This window comes from Cricetulus griseus, chromosome 2, assembly GCF_003668045.3.
Source record: "Cricetulus griseus strain 17A/GY chromosome 2, alternate assembly CriGri-PICRH-1.0, whole genome shotgun sequence".
Classification (NCBI taxonomy): domain Eukaryota; kingdom Metazoa; phylum Chordata; class Mammalia; order Rodentia; family Cricetidae; genus Cricetulus; species Cricetulus griseus.
Window position 1 is genome coordinate 424,503,397 of NC_048595.1, and position 25,852 is coordinate 424,529,248.

Sequence of the window (25,852 nt, forward strand, 5' to 3'; positions counted from 1 at the left end):
AGATTACAGAGGAACACTGCCCTAATTCAAGTTCTGGGTCTAGGATCGTTGTGTGGCCTTACACAAATTACTTCAACCTCTAGTGCCAGTTTTCCACCTATAAAATGGGGCTGATACAGCTTGTTTCTAAGACTACTAGGAAGACCAAATGAATTAATACATCAAAAGTCCTAAGATGATGCCTAGCAGATATTACCAGTTCAGTGACTGCAAATACTGCTGAATTTGCACTGTTAGGAGACTACACAATTAAAAAAAAAAGAATAAGAAACCACGGTAGGTTATGTCTGGAGTGCTAATCATATCATATTTTCCTCCACTTGGTGATACATCGCATGATCAATAAGGGAAAAGATATCAAAGCATGTTTTCTTAATGAAAATAAGAAATGTTCATTTCTCTGTGTGGTACCATCTAAAGGTAAGAGTATGAGACAGGGACTGAAAACCCTTTTCTTGGCCAAGATTCTTTCTTGCCATCAAGACTGATTACAAAGATGATCTTCACTTCTTGAAGGGTTAAGCTGAGGTGTTTAATGCTTCAGCTATATCCCAAAGGCAGTGTTCAAACAACAATAAAATTCTTTAATGTCCTTTCCCATATAGGAGCAACATGGCAGACACCTACCTACAGCTGTGCCCTGAATCAACTGTAGCAACAGGAAAAATTAAGGAGCAATGAGCACACGAAAATTTATGTCTGCACGTGCAGATCACCCAACATGCAAAAACATAAGCTAGGCATTTTTACTAAAACTAAATCTACAGGGCATGACAGAATGTCAAGAGAGTAGATGAATAGAATGCTTTATGAACAACTATAAAACTGCATTCACAAAGACTTAATTTTTCACATCTCTTTGCTTGCTGTGAGAAGGCAAAAAGTACAATCTTTCAAAAGAGCAACATGTTTTTGAATGCCATAAAACAGTTACCCTTTCTGTAGAGGGTTCATTCTTTTAAAAATTTACTAAGGCAGGAAAACAATTAATAGGTCCATTGGTCCATATAATATTTTTCTACTTGAGAATGCAATGTCCATCCAAGGAAAAGTTCTCAACAGCAGACTAAGAAGCACTGGTTCCACATTTGAAAAGGAGGGATAGCATGCCTTCCTCACAACACATTCTAAACAGTTCTATGGTAACAGCATGAACTCAAAGGATAAATCTTTCCTATTAACCTTTATCCAACATCAATCTCAACTTCTGTTCCCAAATACATCCTCCTCCCCAATTGTCCTCCCTGTACCAGCCACCTGACCAACACAGGAGGCACTGGACACATGTGCTATTTAAATTAATAAAAATTCAGCTCCTCTAAAGATTGTTTTGGAGTAGTGGTTTCCAAATGTCTATAAGATGCAGATGGCTCCTGGCTCATCAATACCAGACACTGACACATAAACATTTCCTTTAATGTGAAAAGGTCTACTACCAGACAGTGCTTAACTGTATCTAATTGTGTCACTTTGCTAGGGCAGACCACTTATTACAAAATGGCAGGCACCCGATCTCTGAGATAGCACCTGTGAAGGCAGACTCATTCCCTGCCCCGTGCCTACTCCTTGTATATTAACGAGTTCTCACAGTGCAGTGAAGAATCATGGTGTACAAACCACAAGACAGGCTCTGTGTTTTGGCTCATTAATCCTCACTATGCTCTGAAGAAATAGAAAAGCAGCAGGCAGCACCCATGTTTTATAGGTGAGGACACCAAAGCACAGAAATTAACCTGCCTGCGGCTATAAAGTCAATAATAGAGTCACAAATAAAAGCTGGATTCCCTAACACCATGACCAGTGCTCCATTCATTAAAGTAGTCATGGCTGATTTAAGAACCCTGGGATGGAAGCTACTCAGTTTCACCCGACCCAAGCAACCATTTGCTTTATCAAATGACTTACTACATCCACAGGAGGGTCATATTTGTAAGGTCTTCACATAGTTATATATTACCTCTATGAGATTCCTGTATACAAATACACATGGACAGAAAAACAAAACACACAGACACACACACATACATACACATTTTCCCCCAGAATTTGACCCAAATGCCATACAGTTTGTGATGGGAAACAAAGAAGGGCTGACACACGTAATGAAGTTAGAAGCACCAGGTTATGTTATATTCTTCATTAGTAATTTATTTTTTAATTGTGTTAAGTGGCTACCTATTTAAATTACAAGTCAAAAGATCTACAGGGTGTGGTTCTTACATATCTTTCTACCAAGGGTGAGGCTTTTGTTGGGCTCTTTTGAAGCCTACAAATGCAATGAGGGCACAGAGAAGCAATTCTTGCATTTTCATTTCAACTACCTAATTAACTGAAAAGTAAAATAACATATAGGGAGACAGGAGCCAAGTTCCAGATTAAAGATATAAAAATCTGCATACGGCATTTGCTTGTGATACTCTTGACAATAGCAGTTTTAAGATGCAGCCGCCAGCATTCACTGATGCTCTTCTGTGCCCTGACACTGCAAAACAATTTGCTCAGAGTCTCATTTGAATAATGTGAAAAATCTGGGAGATAATTCAACTGCACTTGCCCAATATCTGAATTCTTATACACTTTAACTTTTGTTGGACTAATATGTAGAACGGGCTAACAGAATATTTAAAATGAGCCTAAAGTATTAAGTACTACAAAAAAATTAAATATCTAATTTGTATTAAGTATAAAAAGTTAAGTACCATCTAATTTTTATTAAGTATGATTCAATCCACAGAATATAAACCACTAAGTGAATCTGTCTATGAAACCAAGGTTTCTAAATGAAATTGACATTGTTTCTGAAGAGAAGAAATCTCCTTCAAATGCATGAGTTTTGAGGTAGACAGCATGAGTACTGACTCTAACATGCATGCTGATTACCACATCTAACTTTACCTGTGGAAGACGCAAGATCAGAATGCCAACATGGGTAGTTATTGCTTCAGTACATTCCTTCACACAGGAACATAAATCCATTTAGAAAATTGTAGGCAACTACTTACACAGCATTCCTGGAGGCGCCATTGGACAGTAACACCCTGACTATATCCACATGGCCGTTCTTGACTGCATCGTGCAGTGGTGTGTCATTCTGATAGCCTGTGGTATTCACCAAAGCGTTATGCTGGAGCAGCAATTCCACTACCTTCAGGTGCCCATGACTGCAGGCTTCATGCTAATCAAACATGAGTTTTAAAGGGAGAAGTAGGAAGAGAATGGAAGGAAATATATTAATAAATATACTTTAGAAAAATTAATGAGAATAATAAATTAGTGAAGTTACTATATAACTACTATCAAACCTTAGGCTATTGACAAAGCCAAAGCCATTAATCGCCATGTTCATGGTAAAATATACAGTGATGAAAATCTGTGTACTTCATGAGAAAGGACAAGTCTTTGATCACATGCTTTTCTTTTTAAAATGTGCTTTAAAGCAACTACAGCTGTGAAATTTTTCTACAATAATTTTAGAACGTTAGAAAAAAGCTCTTAATGTGCAACAACCAGATCACACGCAGAGCTGGGATTCTCCAAGGCTGAGGAGAATTCAGTGCTTCGATCAAAGTACCAAACTATACATCAACATTCACACATAACCACCCAGCAAAGTGACATTCTAGGATGATTTACAAGATACGTTCTCTCTGAAGATGGACTAGGTATCTGGTGTCAGTGACAACAGAAGTAACAAGGGGTGGCTTTCAAATGTGCTTTCTGACAAGACAAAAATGATGGAATTAGTAACAATGGAAAGAGCAAGAAAGTTAGGAAAGATAAGACAGCCAACCTTCCTAAAAAACCATGTTAGCTAGCCTGTGGCACATGATGAACTGAATCCTGATTAAGCCCTCTTGGCTTAAGAATTTGTCAATAGTTATTTTATATATGCTACACACTAATTTTAACACATAGAAATATTACATATTTATATTTTATACCTTTAAGCCATTTTTTGTACCTGGCCTAATGAGTCTCATTTCTCTGCTGAAATTCTAGTTTACAAGATAAAGGCACCCACCTCCCTTGTGGATGGATGCTTTGGGGCTACATTATAACCCAATGCTTACTGTCTTCAATAGCCCATGTTGAAAGTGTGTTTTCCACTTTTTTTCAGACTATTCTTTACATTGCAATTGATAACAGCAATAATGAACAGACTTTTTAAATGTTTACGATAAACTTCTACTGCTACTGCCTCAATTTGCAAATGGATAAAGTAAGAGGCAAGATCCAAGTATTCCCTGGTCATCACATTCCATCCTTCCAACTACTCTGCCTCATGAAACCAAAAGTCTCTCTGGTTCCAGTGGCATGCAATGAGGTACAATGCAGCCTGATGTCCACTATAGGTAGCAGTTACACACATGAGCTGACTTCCAACAATGCAGTGAAACTGGACTCCTATATCTAAAAGTACTCAAAAGGTAACCAATTACTTTCCTGTCACAACCAAAAGAGCTAGATGAAAAATAACTTTCTTTTCATACTTGGTCAAAACATAAATTCTTCAGACTAAAGAGTGTAGGTGGCAGAGTATGATATATGAACAACCACAAAACCATAAACTAGAACCATAAGCATACAAAGAATGAAAAAAACAAAGAGATCCACAACACTGCAAAGATACACAAAGGAAAACTACCAATGGTGTCCATCCAGCATGGTCTTTAACATTGGGGTCGTTTCCGTTTTGCAAGAGGTATTCAACAGAAGGTATATCGCCCTGGTAGAATAACAGAAAAAAAATTAAAGGACATTAAAATATATCATGAATGAGATGAAGCTACTGATGCTTTGTTTTAAAGATTCTGTCTTCTTCAAGGCCAACGAATCTTTCCCTTACACCATGACTGTTGCTCATGAATCAAGAAATATTATCTGTCTCTAAAGTCCTGAGATGCCAAGTCATTTCGTCCACACTTGAATATTACTAGCAATCCATACTGAAAATTCAGTTCAAAATACAAAATGAAGACCTCTAGCCAGAGACTACACTAAATTTCAAGTCATCATTTCATTTGTAAAAACATCATTTTGAACATACATGAAAATAATTTTTGAGCATTAAAATAAACGAAACTGTTTACAGCCAACAAGCTAGTCAATGAAACCAGTGTTAAAACTGCCAAAAAGTCCTGCTTTATTGGTAGTTACTCAATTTACCCTGAGTCACTAATTTCGTTTATAGTCACTTTATTTGCACCAAAGGTATCTTCATGGCAGAAGCAGTTGCTCGGTTTAAAATGCCAGGAAAGGGATTGAGAGAAACAGGCACACGACATACAAAATTAGCATTACATTTTTATTTTCTGCTTTGGAACTAAACCACTACCCATTATCAATTAACTGAATGGTAGGATATGCAGCTTCCATCAAATCCATACTATTCCTAATGTATCTTTCTCACTAGCTGTGCAGTTGTCTATCTTCCTTGTCCTCCTAGACCAGCAATCTAGAGATCCACATAGTAACTTTTCAACAATGGCTCACTGACACAGGGAAGGCGGAAGGAAGAGAGGAGAAATAATATTGTAGCATCAAATCCTAATTTCAAACAACATGAACAAGATGTTGAAAATAAGAGTATTAAGACGAAGTAAAGGACCAGCAAACAATATTCACAGAGAAACCGTGTCTCAAAAAGAAAGATGGAAGGAAGGAAGGAAGGAAGGAAGGAAGGAAGGAAGGAAGGAAGGAAGGAAAGAAGGGGGGGGGAGGGAGGGAGGGAGGGAGGGAGGGAGGGAGGGAGGGAGCTTTTTGTGTCTTATGTATCACTATCTAACTACACCCTAATATAGTTGGTCAATAAGATTGCCTCTGTTGCTATCTTTTAACAGAAGAGAGCCTTGACAAAGGAGATAAGGCTGAGGATTAGGCTTGCATTCTCTCTTCTGAAGCATGCCCTCTGCCACCTTCTAACATTCCAACCCTTTCTATCCCTTTCCCCAGAAACACAACTCCAAACTATATTAACACTGCAGTCTCATTATCATATGCATTCCTTATTCAATGTGGGCAGAAGGATATGGCATCCTCGGCCATACTTGATTACCTGTTTAATCAAAGTATTGCTCAACCCTCAAAGCCTTTTTTAAAAATCTCTAGCTTTAAAAGATATCACACCCTCTTAAAAGCAACATGAAGCTTTAGGAAAAGGAATAACATTTATATAGTGGGACCAAGTTTGTAAAACTCTCTTAAAATTATTATCAGTCATGGCAAGCAAAACAAAACCAGCTCTTTTATGGTAACATAAGAAGAAGAAAAAAGCAAGGCGTTGGTGGCTCACGCCTTTAATCCCAGCACTCAGGAGGCAGAAGCAGGAGGATCTCTGTGAGTTTGAGGTCAGCCTGGTCTACAGAGCAAGTGCCAGGATAAACTCCAAAGCTACACAGAGAAATGAAGACGAAGAAGAGGAGGAGGAAGAGGAGAAGAAGAAAAGACTTGAGTTCATGGCAAAAAGAAAGGTAAAATAAGAGACTTATCCTACTTGAAAATGCTAGTCAATAAAATTTACATACAAGTAAAACTGTAAACTTGTTGCATTCAATTCCTTCTTTAAGAAAAGTTGCAATTTCCCAACCCCCCCATGCACCATCTATTTACTCTTTAACTCAAACATGAGACCATTTAGCATCTTCTTTCTGAAATGTAAATCCACAGCACCATTATTCTACCATCACTATATGCAGCCTACTGTGCAACCATATACCATAGTCTCTCACTCCCATCCAACTGTAACTCAGACCATTTACTTCTGAAGCATATCTTGTACATCTACTGGGTTAAGAGTGTAGAAGTTATTTAAGTTCCCCCAGCTATAACTTTTGCCTTGGCCTCATGGTTTTCTACTTTTCATTTTTTTCTTTTCTTTGAGATTGAGTCTATGACATATAGAGTCTATACAGTCCTTGCTGTCCTGGAACTCACTATGTAGACCAGGCTGGCCTTGAACTCAGATATCTGCCTCCTGAGTGTTGGGATTAAACGTTTGCACCAACTCACCTGGCCCTAAATTTTGTGTTTTAAAAACTTTTTTTGAGGCAAGGTCCTATGTAATCCAGGATAGCCTTGAGTTCCCCATTCAGCCAAGAATAATCTTAAACTTCTGATCCTCCTGTCCCTACGTACATACGGAGTGCTGTTTATACAGCCACTAGAGCCACAACTGGTTTTCTGCAATGCTGAGATCCTAAGCTCTGCATACTAGGCAAGCACTTGATCTACTGATCTGTATCTTCAGCCCCTAAAATTTACAATTTTAGTTCCATATTTGGGGCTACTTTTCAAATAGAGAACATCTTCACATAGTAGCTAAAAGTGTTTTTGTTTTTTTTAATCCATGTGCAACATTTATTAAAATGTTCTAAATTAACCAAATGACTAAATTTTAATAGCCTAAAAGAAAGTTATAAATACATTTCAACTGATTGAAATGTTGAATATTTTGGAAATGGTCATACTACCAAAAGAGATTCACAGACTCTCAATGTAATCCCCACCACAATTTCAATGACAATCTTCATTGAACTAGAAAGGAAATAAAATTAAAATAAAATGGGGTCTAGAGACCCTATGCATTTGTTATGAGTGCCTACTGCTCTTGCAAAGAATATAAGTTAGGTTCCCAGCACCCACATCAGAACGCTCACAGCTCCAGGTAATTGGATGCCCCTCTTCCGGCCTCTTCAGGAACATGCACTCCTACTCCCCTCACACACAAACGCATGCACACACATGCACACAAACAAATCTTGCTTTAATAATAGGAAAAAAATCCTAAAATTCATCTGGAACCAGCAAAGACAAAGGAGAGCCAAACAATCCTGAGCAAAATCCCAACCAAGGCAGATAGATAGATCTGGGCTGTGTAAAAGTTCAGCATGTGCCAGAGTGCAAGTGAGCCAGTAAGCATCATTCCTCCATGATTTCTGCCTGAGTTCCTACCCTGCAGTCAACCATGGACAGTGACCCAGAGTGTCCATAGAAACAAACTCTTTCCTCCCCTGAGCTGCTTTTGGTTACGTTGTTCACAGCAACAGGAAAGAAATTAGAACACGGAGAAACAGCTGAAGTATGTTAGATACTGTATGAAATGTCATTCTGAAATTCACAACTATGTATAATGAATATATGAAAAAACAAAAGACTGCCCAGTTAGAACTTTAAAATATTTGCCTCAAATCCCTATGGTATAAAATCCATACTTCCTGTGCAAGTTAACACAATTTAGCAACTTTTGTTCTACACTCAAGTTCCAAATGAATTCAGGAAGCCCTACCAACATTGTTTAAATTTGTTTAAATTTCCCTGAATACTGTATACATGAATTGCCAGAACCACATCTACCCTGCCTTCAACAAGAAAGCATCCACAAAAGTATACACACACAAATTCTCAAAACTTCTTCTACTTTAATTCTTTATTAACAAACAAACCATTCAAAACAGAATAACCTAAGAAACCCAGAAAACACTAGAAACAAGTGAGAAACAGAAGCCTCAGGTGAAAGTCCAACAGGAAATGAGTGGCAGTGTTAGAGACATGAGCAGAGTATTTCCTAGATGCCCTGCTTTGCTTTCATGTCACTTTTGAGTATCATCAAAGGGAGGCCTTCTATTAATAGTCTACTCCTAAAACATACATCAAAGGTAGGCCTTCTATTAATAGTATACCCCTAAAACATACATCAAAGGTAGGCCTTCTATTAATAGTATACCCCTAAAACATACCACTGATTAGCAAACTGCTGCTTTTTAGACCAAAGCTGCTTTTTCCTCCCTAATACTTAAAAGTCTGTCTTATTTTCATCTTTCTACTTCATGTAAATTTAATGTCATGCACATAAATAAAATTATGATAATTAGGAAGGGTCCACAGTAACTGGATAGTTTGCACCAATACAAAGTTTCCAGGAAATAAATTAACTTCTGCTTCTTGTCGCTTTAAATTACTTTCTTCTCCAACACAATTATTATTTTTTTTTAAGTAGAAGCACTCTCTCACTCCTTACAACTTAAAAGAATAATTGTGATTTCCTTAAAGCCTTGGAAAGAAAATCATCTGAGGAAAGTATTTATGAAAACTTATAAGAAATCTTAAAGTAATACTTTAAAGGCATAAACATAAAGGAGTGTGGGCCCAAGTCAATTTATGTCTGTCTCTGCAACTTTGCAGTAAAAGGAAAGATTCTTCATGTCTCATATACTGTGAATATGTGCAATTCCAGCAATATAAAGTAACTCTCCAAAAGCATGCAAACAAAATTCCTTTTCCCTATTAGAAGATTGGCTCTTCAAAAGCACCACTAAGAAACAAATCTTCATAAAAACTATAGCACATTACAATTAAGTATAATAAAAATTATTTACCCATCGTAGCTAACATTTTCCGGCTAATATAACCGGCTGACCAGATAAAACTTTGCCCCATTCAGCAATTAGATGTCATTTTAAACAGAGAGAACAAAATGACCTTTGGGAATGGAGTTCTACAATATGGCAAACAGTTCTCTGGCTTTTTAGAATTTATGGAATAAAGTAATTTCATAAATAAATAATCCTGACAACTCAGGTGTGAACTACCAGACCCAGCTCCAAAAAGGCTAACAATCAGGATTAACCATCACAAGTACCAAGAACTAAGAAAACTGCAAATCTACCTATGTGCTGTAGGGAAAAGTTAACAACCACAGCAGAAACCCTGGAAAGCCTTCCTTTTTGACTTGCATAAACCTGCTACTTCCCCTTCTTTATTTTGGCTGCTTTAAAGGTCATCAACTCTGAATTCACTGTGCAAAATGAACTCGCTTCCCGCTCCTTGCTTTATGGTAGCTTTAACATTAAGACCCATTCAAATCTTTTTCTGAAGATGAGCATGCAGCTGAAATAAGACAGTAGAATTATAGTATTTGGCTTCCTCACATAGCTAGACAATTCATTCTTTGCTAAAATGAGTGAATTAAGGTAAGAAATAAATAAAAATTATTTCTAAAAAGAAAACTATGCTGATAAACCCACTGATATTTTTTTTTCTTCCTAGACAATGTCTATCAAGTCAAACACAGAAGTTAAAGCATAATGACTTGGTAAGAGTGCTTGAGTGAGTCCCTGTGTTTGTTTCCCAGAATTGTAAAAGCAAAAAGATCAAATACACATTCAACTCATAATAAAATTTTAAAAGATGATTGTTAACGGCTTAAAAAATAATACAAATCATTGCATGTTTATATACAGTAAATCACTCAGCTAATAATAATATCTGATAACTGGGCTAAAGAAAACAAAACAGGCAACTTTAATCTGGGCAAGACTTTTCAAGCAAATGGTCTTATTGAGATAACTTACACAAAGTAATCCTGAACATATCAATGAAGAAAAGCCACCATGACACCATCATGCCACTATTTTTCCTATCTATTCTATTGTGGCTATTTCATGCCTAGAACAACAGAATATAATCTACAGTTTGTGAGTGAGCCACCTGAAAGTGCCTGTCAGGTTTTATTAGTTTATTTGTTGCTGTGGCTATTTCTGCTCTAGGGTGATATTTGATACATAGAATACAGCTTGTAAAGTTGGATGGAGTATAATAATTATTAACTACCGATGTCTAGGAAGCATTAACAACACAATAGCTTATGTATGAAGATGTTTTATAAATGTGATAAGATGACTAATAAAAGACTAATTTTATAAGTCAGGCTTAGCAGAAATCACCTGAAACATAACTAGACTAAGTCTAAAAACTGGAGTTGTTCCAAGAGTATGGGATCCCTAGAGTGTAACTAATGGCAGGGTTCCCTTCCCCCAACCACTTGCCACTATCTTCTACATTGAGGTCTTCAAGTCACAGACATGAAGAGAGAACAGGATCTCCACCCCTTCCTCATTCCCTCTCTTGCTTCTCGATGATGAGGTGAACAGCTTTGTTCCACAACACACATCTACCGTGACAAATTCAAAGCAACACAACCTGTGGGTATGGACAGAAACTTACAATACTGTGAGATAAATTAAATCTTTTCTCTTATTATCTCAAGTATTTGTTATTGTAACAGCAAACTAATATGGTCTCATTCCAAGATTCAGTTCAGAGTAGGCAGCCTACCTTAATAGAAGCAATATGAAGCAGAGTCTCTCCTCTGTGGTTTCTTTTCCTGGCGGTAATGCTGGGTGACAGCTTCACTATGGAGGGTTTTGACATCATTTGTCTGGGAGTTGAATTATTCAGCAGTGGTGGGGGTGTGCCTGGTGAAAGGCTAAGGGAGTTATCTGATATGTTACTCTTTCTCCTGAGTGTGACATCAACTTGAAGCTGGTCTGAAGGCAGTGAAGAACAGTCAACCAACAGTATATTTTCTGCAAGCACTGTTGGTTTAATGACATCTCTGCTGGTGCTCGGAATGCTTCTCTCACAATTCTTAGAAGTAGGATCAGGAGGCCTGCTACAGTATTTGTGATTTTCATTACGCCCTACTGAAAGAAGATCTTTTACACAGACTTTCTTCTCAGGAGTCTCTTCACTCTTGCTCACAGTGCCTGGAGATACTATATGCTCAGCCAATGGTAAAGAAACTTCGGTCAATCTTCCAGAACATTCAGATTCTGCAACAGAACCACTAGCTAACAAGTCTATTTCACCATTTACCTGTGGACTTTCCATAACTGGTATTTGGCTACAGGAGACAACCCTCTCCTCTTTCAGTTCCTCTTTAGAATCAAACCTGCTATCTTCTGTTTCTGGCCTTGAATTCCCCTTCTTGTTGATCTCAGCTAAAGATTTCTTCTGCTGCTTTTTTGCAGATGTTCTAGAAGCTGTTTTAGCCCTCTTAGAAACAACTTCAGGGGGACTTGTGGAAACAAATTCGTATATGGAGGCTTCCTGGGCTTTGTCATCTTTTGTCTTTTGAGGCTGGGTTGGCACTGATACTTTATTCACAACACATCTAACCTTCTTACTTCGAGGACTAAACCACATTTTTATTGAATTCTTCTTGCTTTCTGCATCATCAAATGAACCTGTCCTAGATGTGTTGTCTTTTGGATCTGATAGGGAAAAAAAGGAAAGAAACATGCTATGAGGATTAATTTCTCCATCTTGACCTACTGATGAATTTGACTTTTAGTTCTCTGAAGGACAGTCACCTTTGACTTCTCTACTGCTACACTACCAATTCTTAAGTGCCTAGAATTATTTTGTCTGTTTTTCACCTCCCAACTTATAAACGCATCCACCAGGTAAAAATCACCCTAGGTAGAGAAGAATAAATGGAAAATACTGTGTTTTAATAAATAAGTAATTTTTAGTTTTTAACCCTGAAAGAATGTCACACACAATCCAGCCTAACAATAACAGCATTCAGGCTATGCTCTAAAAAAGAGGCCACCACTTCTTCCTGGTGACATGGGGACACAGTAAACAGATAAGGCCAGCTACAAGCAAAACTATGTAACTGAATGAGGGGCAGATTCCCCACAGCCATCAAAATGATTTGCTGAGCAATACATAGTCTGCAGTGTACCTGAGACGGAATCTTGGGAATCAAAACAATGAGAATGAGGTTGCCATTCACAGAGAGACTACACATCTAAATTCAACAAGGCCTTTTTTCGTCAGTGATAAGTAGATTTTGAAACCCAGCCACTTCTGATACAATCTCAAGTCTAAAGAAAGGTCAAAATGAAATATTACCAGGGATTACTTCTTAAGAAGCCCCCAGGATTACAAAGACTTAAAGGTTAATCCTCAAGTAGCCTGTGAAAAGTTGTATTGGGTTTTAATTTACTATTTTAAATTCGGATGATGACATTTTCAACTAAAAAACAGTCAAGTCTTGATTTCTCAATGTTTATAATACTAATAAGGAGCAGAACTGGGCAGCTAAAGGGAAATTAAGGTATGTGAGCAGTGATAATACATTCAATAGACTAAAACCTCCAAAGCTAAAGAAAATAAATTTCAACTTCAGCAGCATGTTTCCTACCTTATAAAGGAGAGTACACAACCATGCAATTTATATGCACACAATCATTTTACTGGCTAAGGTGTACTGACACCTTTGCTCAGGGATTTTAATCACCTCACTTGGTCTAATTAAGCAAGGATAACCACAAACAATAACTGTAAATTCTGGATTTTATGCAGCATATCTAAGATAAAAAGCAAAACAACTCAGTTGCTACAACATAAATCATGTTATTAACAGCTACAACTGTTTTATGGGTGAATGCGTCTAAGCTTGATAAATTATCATATTCATTTCAGGAAGAAAAACATTGGTCCTTCCTCTGCATAGCAAATTTCTTAATGATGACATTTAAAAGAGTCTTATTCTCTGAATTTAAATATTTCAGAATATACTACAAATTATCAAGAAACAGTGACACATGTGTTACTAAAGAGTTGCTTAGCCATGTTTTCTTTTCCTTAAAATTTAATAATAAGCATAGAAAAGAGAAGCAATTAGAAAATGTGATCTCACTATCATTAATCTATATCAAAGGATTGTAATGATGTACACTGTGAGCTTTCCAAATTATTCTCTATTATAAGTTACACAACAGAAGTTGAAAAATCTGACTAGCTAGTTCCTTATTTAAAAAAAAAAAGTGAACACTCTGTTTACCATCTGTGTAACATTAACACCTTCACTGAAGAATAATTATTCTGTAAGTTAAGATGTATTTAGGTCTATTTAAAATAACAACAGCAACATGGCTATCTAAACACTCCTCTCCGTCTGTTATAAAGTCACAGCATATATGAAACACTGTGTAATCACTTTAGAAAAACTGGCATTTTTCCCCAAACTAGTGAAGAGAAATGCAAATTGTGATCCTATGAAAGCACAATCAACGTTCTTTATTTTAATGTCACCAACACCAACACGTTCCACAGAACTTTACCAGCACCTGCAAGGGCTGATTTAATATGATGGATTCAAGGGGAAAATAGAAACTTTAAATTTAACTCTATTAGTAGAAAACATATTGTTATAAAGAATAAGCTAAAATGATCCATAAATGGCCATCAGGAAAATATGATAACCTCTTCTCTTTAAAGTACACTGAACCAAAAAAAATATGTTGAAATGTTTAGAAGCTCATCTTTGCACGCTTCCTATAAATCAGAGTTCTTCATCGCTAGTGTATCATATACTGTGTCCATGATCTGACAAGTTCTTCCTAATTACCCACCTTAATTACAGTAATTGCATAGTTTGTAGTAAATGCAAGTAACAAGGTTCATTTGAAAGATAAATTATGAACTACAGTTTTTTTGTTTAAAGATAGTGCAAACATGAAAGCTGTTTAATCATTCTACGTAGTTCAGCATTTTAACATGTGATCATTTAACAGTTACATTTGTAGTTAGCTAAGGCTTCAGGAATCAATCAGTCTGATGTCCTTGTTTTAAGGTGAGATCATTTTCATACAAGAGCAATTTTTACTTTTTTACTTGTTCCCAATTCTTGGTTCCTTCTACCATTAAAATTTAGTTTTAGAAATACTTACTAGCACAGGTCCTCACTACATATACTAAATGTACTAAAAAAAAAAAAAAAAAAAAAAAAAGGAGCTACTGGAAGGGGAACTTAAAACTGGAACACCCTTCAGAACTGGCTTGAGAAGACTTAGGGAAAAGTTGATAGTGATACAACTTAAAATAGAAAAAAAATGTACTATAAAAACAGGTATATTCAATAAATTTTTCTAGCATTTCTGTGATTTCCTATCAAGGTAGCAAAGGTGCATTGCTGATTTTGTTCTCTTCTTTTAGATTACTTATGTGGTGTGTGTGTGTGTGTGAGTGAGAGTGAGAGAGAGAGTGAGAGAGAGAGAGAGAGAGAGAGAGAGAGAGAGAGAGAGCACAGACATGCCTGGGCCTGTGTGTACAAGTGCTCACACCTGTAAAGCAGGAAGGCCAGAGGAGGCTGTTAGATCTCTCAGAGCTGCAGTCACAGGTGTTTACAGCATGCTCAGCTTGCAGTGTGAGTGCTGGGATATGAACTCCAGTCCCATACTGCAGATTTCTATCCAACTTATTTCAACAAATTCAGCAAATACCTACCAAACAAACAAATGCTCAAAATAGGAAAATAATAACATATTCTAAAAGGGCCCAGGTCCCATAATGAACCTTGCTTGAAACTCATTTTTTTCCACTGTCCACAAAATACAAAAACTATTCTATGGCTCACGCACCTTTCACTACAGCAAGTATCTAGGAATCTTATTCCTTTTTGTACCCCAAGGTACCTAACACCCTAGTGAGCCACTGCAGATGGCAATTAGATTACAAAGGCCATACCAGTCTCCTCCCATTTTATCACCATTAAAAATGTCAAAATTATTTATTTATACTTTTACTCTCTAAATCCACATGTGGAAAATATAACTAATACCTGTTACCCAAATGTAATCTTAATTAAAGTCTACATTAGGCAGACTTATCCAAGATGAAGCTGCACTGGCATGAATGCCCTAAGGCAGTATGAGGACATGAGGTGACCATGATTACAAGCCATGGATCTCAGAGAGGACAATTCTGAAACTAAACTTCAAGCCTACAGCACTGAGACAGTTCCTTTTATTTAAGCCATCTAGTTTGTCACATGTTGTTATAGCATCTGCTGTAACTTAGCACACTACTACACAGCAATTAGAGAAGACTAAAGTTAAAATATGACAATCTCAAAAGTAGAATCCCACATTTCAGCGCTTGGCCAATAATCATAGCCATAAGTATCTTATTTCCCTTTTCTCCCTCCAGCCCCTCCTAATTATCCTCACACCCCGCTTTCTCTCAAATTCATGGCCTGTTTTTGTTTGTTGTTATACACAAACACATACACAGTTATTATTTATATAATAAATTAATACACAAATATATGTTGCCCAAACAAGACCAGAACCAATGACACCCACAGATATGATAGCACAAAAGGGAAAAACCTCATGAGGCCTCAAACCTATATAAAGAACTACAGGAAACTAATGAATGTTGGGAGCTACAGAAGTGTCCCCCAAGTGGTTATCCAATACCGAGTAGTCAGCCTTGTATTCAATACATTAAAAGACTTATAACCACAATACTTTTTAAAGCAAGCACTTTACAAAATATATGTACAGACCTGGATACCGTAAGTCATAGTACTATGATAACATATTTTATCATTAAAAAAATGGAGTCTAAGATGGGTGGTGGTGGCACACACCTTTAATCCCAGCACTAGGAGGCAGAGGCAGGCAGATCTCTATGAGTTCAAGGCCATCCTGGTCTACAGAGCTAGTTCCAGGAAAGCCAGGGCTACACAGAGAAACCCCGTCTTAAAAAAACAAACAAACAAACAAATGACCAAATAACTAAATGTAAACATGGCTTAACTATGACTTGCATTCTTAAAAATACAGACCTGTTGTCAATAATACTTAAAAGCATTTGACTTGCTTAATTTTGTTCAATCAACTTTACTAGTAGTTGACTGTTACACTATTACATCAGAATCCAAAGAACAAAAGACTTAAAAACAGAAAAAGAGCCAACAATTTTATATTATCCCTATCAATCTTTCATGGCATCCAGACAGGTTTGCTTATAAATACATGCTAAAATGGTATGATTTGGTCAATGAAAAGACAAATCCGACATCCAATTATGAAAATTCAAAACACTTTAGTTTCTTTTCACAGCCAATTAGTTCTCAGCAGAAAGCACAATGGGAAGATATATAGTTAATACATAGAGTCTAAGAACAATTTGAAAAACATTAACCCCCATTTAAATAGAAAAGAAAATGAGTGTTAGATTTTCACTCTTTCAAAATGTATACCTAATTAATTCAGTCTAGAAAAGTGATCCTTCCAAGAATACTGTATTGTATCTTGTAACAGGGACTTAAGTGATTTAGGCACTATTATAAATAAAATCACTATAGTATCCATAGACTATAGAAATTAACCCAACTGCAAAAAGCCGTCAGTGCGAAGTGAGACTCTCTGGACTGACATCAAGAAATGAGCACTATTTCTCTTGCTTCTTGTATTAACTATACATGTGACTGCAGGCAAGAACATTTCACTTCTCTGGATCTTGGTACCTCATCTATAAAGTTGAAACTTAATTATCTCATTTCTCAAAATAACTTTAAAAAAAAACCTACTAATCTTAAAATCTAAACTACATCATTCAGAATTCTTTATCCATTCTTTCTTCATGTAACCGTTATCATTATTAATGTGTCCACTCTTTAACAAAACAATGACCGCATGTTACTCACCTGAAAGTTTATTGTCATGTAGCAAATTTTGAAGCTTCCTATAAAGCTGAATCATGTTGTCCAATTGTCTGTTTATCTTGAGGTCTAGGATCCAGGCTGGTGTGTAACACACGGGACATCCTGATCCAACGCAATCACTTATACACACACTTAAAAACATTAAAAGAAAATTTAGTAGAATCTCCAAACACTAGAGAGATGAACAGAAGGAAAACAGCAGTTGTTTTACATAGAATGGTAAAGCAGTGTGCTTTGAGAATATGATATGCATATATATGTAAAGTCTCTGATCAATTTACTATGATGAGACATTATTAAGCATGACAATCTAATTTTGTCCCATCAAACAAATCTATGGCTCCTAAAGGGTAAGGCTATATAGGTGTGAACAAATACAGTCTCAATATTAAGGACTATGAATCAAAAACCTCTAAACCTATGAACCAAAATAAATCCTTCTCTCCCGTTATATATGAATCTCAAACGTGTACTTTAGAGGCTATGATACAAACATAACATTACAAGTGTCCCTGACAGACTCACTGTCAAATACTTGGTCCTCAACCATGAAGTGCTCTTTGGGGAGGTAGATGGAATTTTAGGAAGTGGGGCCTAGCTAGAGAAGTCACACAGTTATGCCTTTGAAGGTTCTACTTAGTGCCAAATCCCCAACCCTTTTTCTGTCCCACCCGCCATGACAGAACATTTACCTCCAGATGCTCCTACCACCTCAGTGCCCTCTTTCACAAGGCCTTTGAAGGATGAACACACCCTGCACTTGGCTTATTACACTAACCCCAAGATGCAAAATTGGTGTTCAAGCACCAAACTCACCAAAGTCAAGCACTATCCTTGAAACCTGAGATCCTGAGCTCAAACCAGTCTTTCCTCAGGTAACTTATGTCAGGTATTCTGTCAACAGTGACAAAAAGGTTGACTAATATCCACCCATCAACTACTTAAATCAGATAACCTGTCACAACAATGGAAAAACCTCACTAACAGCCCAGAAGAAACCAAGCAAGAACAGTACTCCTTTCAGGCGTCAGGGAGAACAATGTCTACCAATGTATATCAGAAGTTGACCTTCTGCCCCCGACCCACAACAATAAATGCCCGTTTTAAGTCACCCTACCTTGGAAATTTGAGAATTAGACTTCAATAAATTTTAAAAGATTACTATCTCGGTCATTCAAAACTAATATTTAAGAGAACATATCAGAATTATGCCAAAGGCATTGCTGCTTACCAAAACCTTAGCAGAGCTACTTCCATTGGAACTTCCCCTCTGGACTTTACTTCTTATTTGTAAATGAAAACAGTTCACAAGAACAACTCAAGATAATACCCAGACACCACTATTACACCAGAGTGCACACAAATGAAGGCAGACATCAGTATTACACCAGAGTACACACACATCGAGACAGACATCACAATTACACCAGAGTGCACATCAGGCTCTAACTACTTACCTACAGAAGATGTGCTCACACCCTCCTAAGCATACTGGCTCCTTCAGAATATTAGTGCTGATTGAAAAAAGGAAGATACATCATTATTACATGAACATTTCATACCCAATATGTTACAAACCCAAGCCCTAACATTATCTTGTTTCTCTCTTTATCAAAGCAGAAAATATTAAGGATACATTTATCGCAAAGTCTTTAATTCTGCTAGCTATATACCCCATGCTGTATTCAAAGTCAACATCATGACAAATTTTAGTACTTTTTATAATGCATTTGCTGAGAGATTAGGGAAAGGGATCTGTAACAATAAGTCTTTCCACTAGCCCCCTCCCCAAGCCCCGCTGCCCTGTGGGCGCCTGAAATAACACAAAGTCTTATATTAATTACAATGCTGCTGGCCAATGACTAGGATTTCCTATCTGCTATCTCTGTCTTAAGTATCAACCATAATTATTAATCTATATATTTTATAAAGACTTATCTGATCAAGGACGCCAGCAACATACGTCCTCTCTTGTCAGACTAACATGGCGGCTCCAGAGAAGAGAGGAAGAGGAAGAGGAAGAGAGCGGTTTAACCCTGCTTGTTCTTGCTTATATTCTGAGTCTGCCTGCTATGTCACTTCCTGCCTGGATCACAAGACTTCTTTACTACATTTCCAAGGATCCTCCTCAACTCCTAGTCCCACTTATCTTCTCTATTGGCCGACAGTGCTTTATTTACAACCAATAAGACAAACATATACACATAAGGACATTTCCCATCAGGGATCAGTGTTCAAGCACCTCTAAACTTCAACTTTCAACAGCTAAGGCACATCTTCCCCAAGTGAGTTGAAGTGAAACCCATAAATCTCAAAATGTAGCCTGTCATCCAAATGAAAACATTTCTCAGTGTCAAGAGGGGTGCTGAAATGAATAGAATGTTGGAACCAGGGCTACAAACCAGAACTGTCCCAGAAAAGTAGGACATTGGGATATCTTGATCATAATAATACATGGCTTCCCATTTAAAAACAACAAACAAAAACCTATTATTTACATTTTGGCCAAATATGATCATTCTTTCAGTCTACAGCTAGTTGATTATTTAAACAATTCCAGACACAAATAAAGCTGGCAGTCTTCAGACTGAAAGAGATTCAATACATTGAAGGAAGGCAGAAGAAAACCTCCCCAGGGCTGTCCCTCAGAATGCCTGCTGCCCTGAAGTCATAGGAAAGGACAGGCTCTTCCTAACACACATGTGCTAAGCCTTGCCACTCAGCATGGTGATGCATCAAGAGCCAGCACACAAGAAGCCTATAAAGGATGACCACTTCCTGCACTTGGCTTATTATACCAACCCCAAGACCTTTAGGTGTTTCCACCATTATTATCCAGTTACCTCTGAACACAAACTACAGATCAGTAAAACACAGTTCTCCGCATTTCTGGAAAGTTCAAACGTTTCACATTGCACATTTTAATAGATATGAACATTAAGGTGAAATGGAGCTTTCAGGAAGAGGCTAAGAAGAGAGTACATAGCCCTGTTTTCTCAAGCTACTAAAAATGCTGCTCACTGACATTATAAAACTCATTACTTTCAAAAACTCATTTTTTGATCACACTATATAGGACAGATTAGCAAACATGAGTTTGGTGACTCTAGCAATAAGATGATTGCAACCAGTATGTGTATGGCTCCTGTAATTTGTATTATATGAACTACCAAGCCTAATTACCTCTTTCATAATTTATGGCTAAATTCTACTTGGTCCCCTACAACATGGATTCCCTATACCTTGTCTGTATCTAGCATCAACCTAGTCAAAGCCTATCTCAATCTACAGTGAATACTGACCATCCTTGTAGTTCAATGGATTCTGTATTCAGCCCAGACCACAAGATTTAACCACTCAGAGCCACTTTTGCTACTGACATAAGATATTTGTGAATGCTAAGACAGGCCTCAGGGTCCTCTGCCTTCAAGCTTTGCATACCACAATAACAACAGAAGGAAGCCCAGGATGGTAATGCAGGACTTTAATCCCAGTATTCAGGAGGCAGAGGCAAGCAGATCTCTGTGAGTTCTAGGCCACCTGGTCTACAAAGTGAGTTCTATGACAGCCAGAGCTACACAGAGAAACCCTGTCTCAACAACAAAAGAAAAAAAAAAAAAAAAAAGACAGAAGGATGGCTGACGTGGTAGTGGACACCTAATTCCCCTACACTCCTAGACTCTGAAAGCAGAAGTAGGAGGATCCTAGGTTTAAGGATGGCTTAAGCTACATAATGAGTTCCAAACCATCTTGGCCTAGAAAAATAAGACTCTATCCAAAATAAGACATCAAGAAAAAAGAGGAAAAATTGTGTCTTTAAAAAGCAGTTAATCTATCTAACCTTTGTATCTCTATAATGATGAGACAGACGATCAGTAAATTAAAAGCTAAATAATGACCAATATTCAAAGCTACCTGTGCTCCTAAGTACCTCACATGGTGTGTGAACCTGTGGCCTTCTAGACCTCTGCTACCTGTTCCATAACCTCACCCCTTCCTTCCTTCAGTCTCAGAGGAGAAGCCCTTCCCCGGGTACTCTTCATTCCTGAGATGGGCTGCTCTCAAGCTCCCATATCTTCCCTGGTTAAAGTTGATAGCCATCATTGTTTGAATCACCTTTCTTTCACTCACATGTAAGCATATACAGGTAATGTGGTGTTTTGAAAGAAAATGACCCCCATAGGGAGTGGCACTATTAGGAGGTGTGGCTTTGTTGGAGTAGGTATTTCCTTGTTGGAGGAAGTGCATCACTGTGGTGGTAGACTTTAAGACTTCCTATGCTCAAGCTACACCCAGTGACACAGTTCACTTCCTGTTGACTAGAACTCTTAGCTCCTTCTCCAGCACCACGTCTGCCTGCATACTGCCATACCCCCCATGATGACAATGGACTAAACCTCTGAAAGTGTAAGTCACCCCAATTAAATGCTTTCCTTTATAAGAGTAGCCATTGTCATGGTGTCTTTTCACAGCAACAGAAACCTTAACACAAGTAATCTCTCCTTTAACAAAAAAAAAAAAAAAAAAAAAACACTTCATTTGGACACTGCCACCCATTCTACCATCTCCTCCAACTGAACTAATTGCTCTACCAGTAAGACCATCCTAACCATCTTAGCTCTGGCTCGCACCTCAACAAAGCTCTCCAGAATGCTTTGGTTCTTTCTCCTCCCTGACTTCCCTGTGAAGTTACACTGACCTCATCTTCTTCCTGAACCTCTCCTTCAACTGAGTCTTCATTTTCTTCCAGTACCTCTCCCTGCCTATTTCTGCACTGCCCTAGTTGCTTCTCTTCCCACCCTCCAAGTCAGCAGATCTCCATGCTGCAGTCAGTACACAGCCTCCTGGCCTTCTCCGGCACAGGTAAACTCAATGTCTGCATTCTGTTTCTAAATCTATTTCCTTCCTACAATAATTCTGAACCTTTTCTATAGTTCTTATCCTTTAGCAATGATATGTTACCATGTAATTAGCACTAGTATAATATCTATGAATAACTGATCAGTGGAACTAGTGTAATTAGTGGGATACACTGGCTTTCTTAAGGTCTTTAACAAATGAGAAAAGACATGGGCAATGTGAGTGAGTTCTGTGTAGGTTCTGGGGAAAAGAGCAATGAGGGAAAGAAATGTGATGGCCAAATGGAGAGAAGAAAAGGCCAACTTCAGGGGAAGATACAAGGCAGACACTGCAGAGGTGAAGTTCATCTATGTCAAAGCCAAACTTTTGGTTAAGATACCAAGAGTGAAAGAATTTTATCTTCAACTAAGAGATAATAACCAAAATCTTAGATGCACCCAACTTTAACTCAACTACTTAAACTACAGGAATTTCTGCTGAGTCTGATAGATACTTGTAAATAATAAAACTTCAAAACACCAAGCATTATCTAGGTAAGATTTTAAAAGCTTCCAGAGATTAAGAAACAATACACTAAACCAACATAAGATCAAGACAGCCAAAGCACAGAGAAGGTAGATGATCTCTAGGCCTGGAGCCTTACTAAGGAGCTATACAGACTTACACACACACACACACACACACACACACACACACACAGAGAGAGAGAGAGAGGGGGGGGAGAGGAAGAGGGAGAGAGAGAGAGAGGGAGAGGGAGAGGGAGAGGGAGAGAGAGAGAGAAGAGGAAATCATTTGAGGGTGTGGCCACTGGTAGGTTTCCCATGCTCCAGTGGATGGCCCCACACCCATACACATAAGGGCAGCACTAATGGAACTTAATGGATTGAAAGAAAAAAGTTTAAAGTAATGATGTTGGAAGTAGGGTAGGCTGAGAGAGTATAGGAGGAACTGGAGGGGAAATAGGGAACAACTATGCTCATATTTCATTGTACATACGTATGAAATCCTCAAAACTAAAGAAAAATGTTTAAAAAGTAAAAGTCTTTGCTGCCTTCAAGGACCCATGATGAAGCTATTTGAAAATTTCAAAATATGAAAAGGCAATCCAATTAAAATGTCATATATATTGTTTAGAAAAAAATAGGCACATAGGACTTTTCAAAGGTTCTAAGAGGTGTGACAGAATAGTGGAGTGAGGACTTAATTAATAATGGAAAATTACTTCAGACTTTGAATGTTATTCCCAGGCACCTTCTACAGTACAAGGTTAATATGGAATAAGAAAATTCAACTTTAAGAGTAAGAAGAAAGGAAATAGCATCTAAACTAGATAACCACCTAGAAATGGGGTTATAAGTGTTATTTGAAAACCCAGAGGTAAAAAATTGAATTGAACCCAAACTGTATACCTGAGAAGTGACGAGGGATAAAGAATGTATTCACCACAGGCTTTTACCTTTGTCAACTATGCTAAGGCATAAGCCTTTAAAATTATGGCAAAAATACTCACTCCAGTTGAGTGTTACTACAAAAGACTACAAGCAATTACCAGGCATGTGAAGAACCCTAAACTGACTCTGCCATTTTTCCTAAGGGGTTTGCAATCTAGTGGGATATTATACAAACAAATTAATGTAAGACTTAAGGGAGATATAAAATGTTCTAAAGTGCCAAAGAGCAGCATCTAATTGGGGTTCTGGAATTTAATGCTGAAAACACACACTTTTATTTTAACTGCCAGATTCTCATTTCCTTATCTCCAAATAGACTGTAGCCTTTCACATGAGACTTTTGTTGTTGTTGTTTTTTGTTTGGTTGGTTGTTTTTTGTTTTGTTTGTTTGTTTTGTTTTTTTTAAAGCTCCCCAATCCCTTTCACCCACCTAGCATGGATTTCAATAATCCTTAGTGGATAAAGTGATGGGGAGACTTTGTGCAAAAATTCATCACTCTACATTTACCCTATTTTCTAGGATACACAAATAACATGAGAAAGGAAAAACTACAGAAAAGACACTTACTTGATAACGAGATCTTTAAAAAACCCCATCCTTTAAAAAAACTTAGCTTTATGACTCTCAACTACACTCACATTTCTAACTTTATATGTAGTGGGTTTGACAACAGTGCAACCCATGCATTATAACTTATAGACAACCTAAACAATGAGAACAAGAAATTCTAAAAAATCCTACTGATAAAATGTTCTTTAAAAGAAAAATCTAATTCAATTGAGATTATACTAATGAAGCAGAAGTATTTAACTGAAAGGCTCCCCTAAACTCCCATGAGGTACCAACTGCTAGTTAATATTAGATGGAACAAGGACTCCAGTGCTTTTACATGTTAGGGTATCCTCAAGGTATTAAGTTGTAGATCAGTGTGTTTAACATGAAATTGTACAAATTTTCCAAGCCAATTAAGCAATTTGTTACATCTCCCTTTAAGGGAATAAGCTATGTCTTTAGTAAGTAAGGTAAAACATCCTTAGTCATTTGGTTTGGGCTTTATGTTCGTTTGTTTGAGACATTTTTACCATATAGTTCAAGCTAATCTCAACTTATAATGCTCTTGCTTCTACCATTCAAGTGCTGTGATCATAGACATGAGCCATCATGCCCAACTAAGCACACTACTCTTTACAACTATTTCTTTCCTTTTATTCAAGAGATTTATTTCTCACATAATATATACATCCTGATTAGTTTGCCCTCCCTCTACTCCTCCCAGTTCTTTCCCACCAAAACCCCTCACCCGATCCACCCCCTTTCTGCCTCTCATTAGAGACAAAGAGACTTCTATGGGATGATAAAATAAAACAAGATAAAACAAAGACTAACGTATCAGAATAGGACAAAACAAATAACCAGAGGGGACAGAACCCCAAAAAATAGTGCAAGGAAGACACTAAACGATAGACCACACATTCATGCTCAGAATCCCATTAAAAACACTAAGCTCAAAGGCATAATGTAAGCACCCAGGTGCAGACCCATGCAGGCCTGATGAAAGCTGCTCCCATCTCTGTGAGTTCATATGAGTTTTACTCATGTTGATTCATGGGGCCTTGTTTTCTTGGAGTTCTCCATCCCCTCTAGTTCTGACACTCTTTCTGCCTCCTCTTCCACAGGGTCCCTGAGCTCTAGGGAAGGATTTGATGAAGACATCCCATTTTGGGTTGAGTGTTCCAAGGTGTCTACTCTTTGCATATTGCCTGGCTGTGGGTCTCTGTATCTGTTGGCATCTGACACAGAAAGGAAGCTTCTCTGATGATGGTTGAGCAAGGCACTGATTTGCTTCCCGGGCCAGAGTCTCTTTATGACGATTTGATGTCAGATTCAGGTAAATCACATGGGAAAACTTTAAATTTGTATGTAATTGCTTAGTGTCAGCAAATGTTGAATAAATGAGACAATTATCCCAAAAGTAAATGCACATCAGAATTATAGTAATGACTAATTATTAGCAGATCCTATCCTAAGAGAATCTGCTATACAAGCCCCAGTGACTATCAGGTAGACCTGATCTAACAGGGTCATGCCTGTCTTCTATCCCCTTTCCTCCAAAGTAAAACAACATCTAAGCAACTGCTTCTCTGACTGCCTTTTAAAGGTTCATCCCTTTCATCTGCCATTCGAATTCTGGATTTCAAGGCTCACACCTAGGCGTTCCTTTTTTCCCTTCTCATTTCT

At 37.6% G+C, this 25,852-nt stretch overlaps 1 protein-coding gene across 2 annotated transcripts in view; it reads right to left on the reverse strand.

The window, feature by feature from the left end:
• Bard1 (BRCA1 associated RING domain 1) overlaps positions 1-25,852 on the reverse strand; it is a 65,278-nt gene that overhangs the window by 33,708 nt on the left and 5,718 nt on the right. For both annotated transcript variants that reach the window (XM_027397154.2, XM_035441021.1), the window contains exons 2-6: positions 18,760-18,816; positions 17,285-17,433; positions 11,113-12,050; positions 4,646-4,726; positions 3,003-3,175 (exon numbers count right to left, since the gene is read on the reverse strand). In XM_027397154.2, coding sequence (XP_027252955.1) covers positions 3,003-3,175; positions 4,646-4,726; positions 11,113-12,050; positions 17,285-17,433; positions 18,760-18,816 — 1,398 coding nt within the window. The remainder of the gene's footprint in view (positions 1-3,002; positions 3,176-4,645; positions 4,727-11,112; positions 12,051-17,284; positions 17,434-18,759; positions 18,817-25,852) is intronic.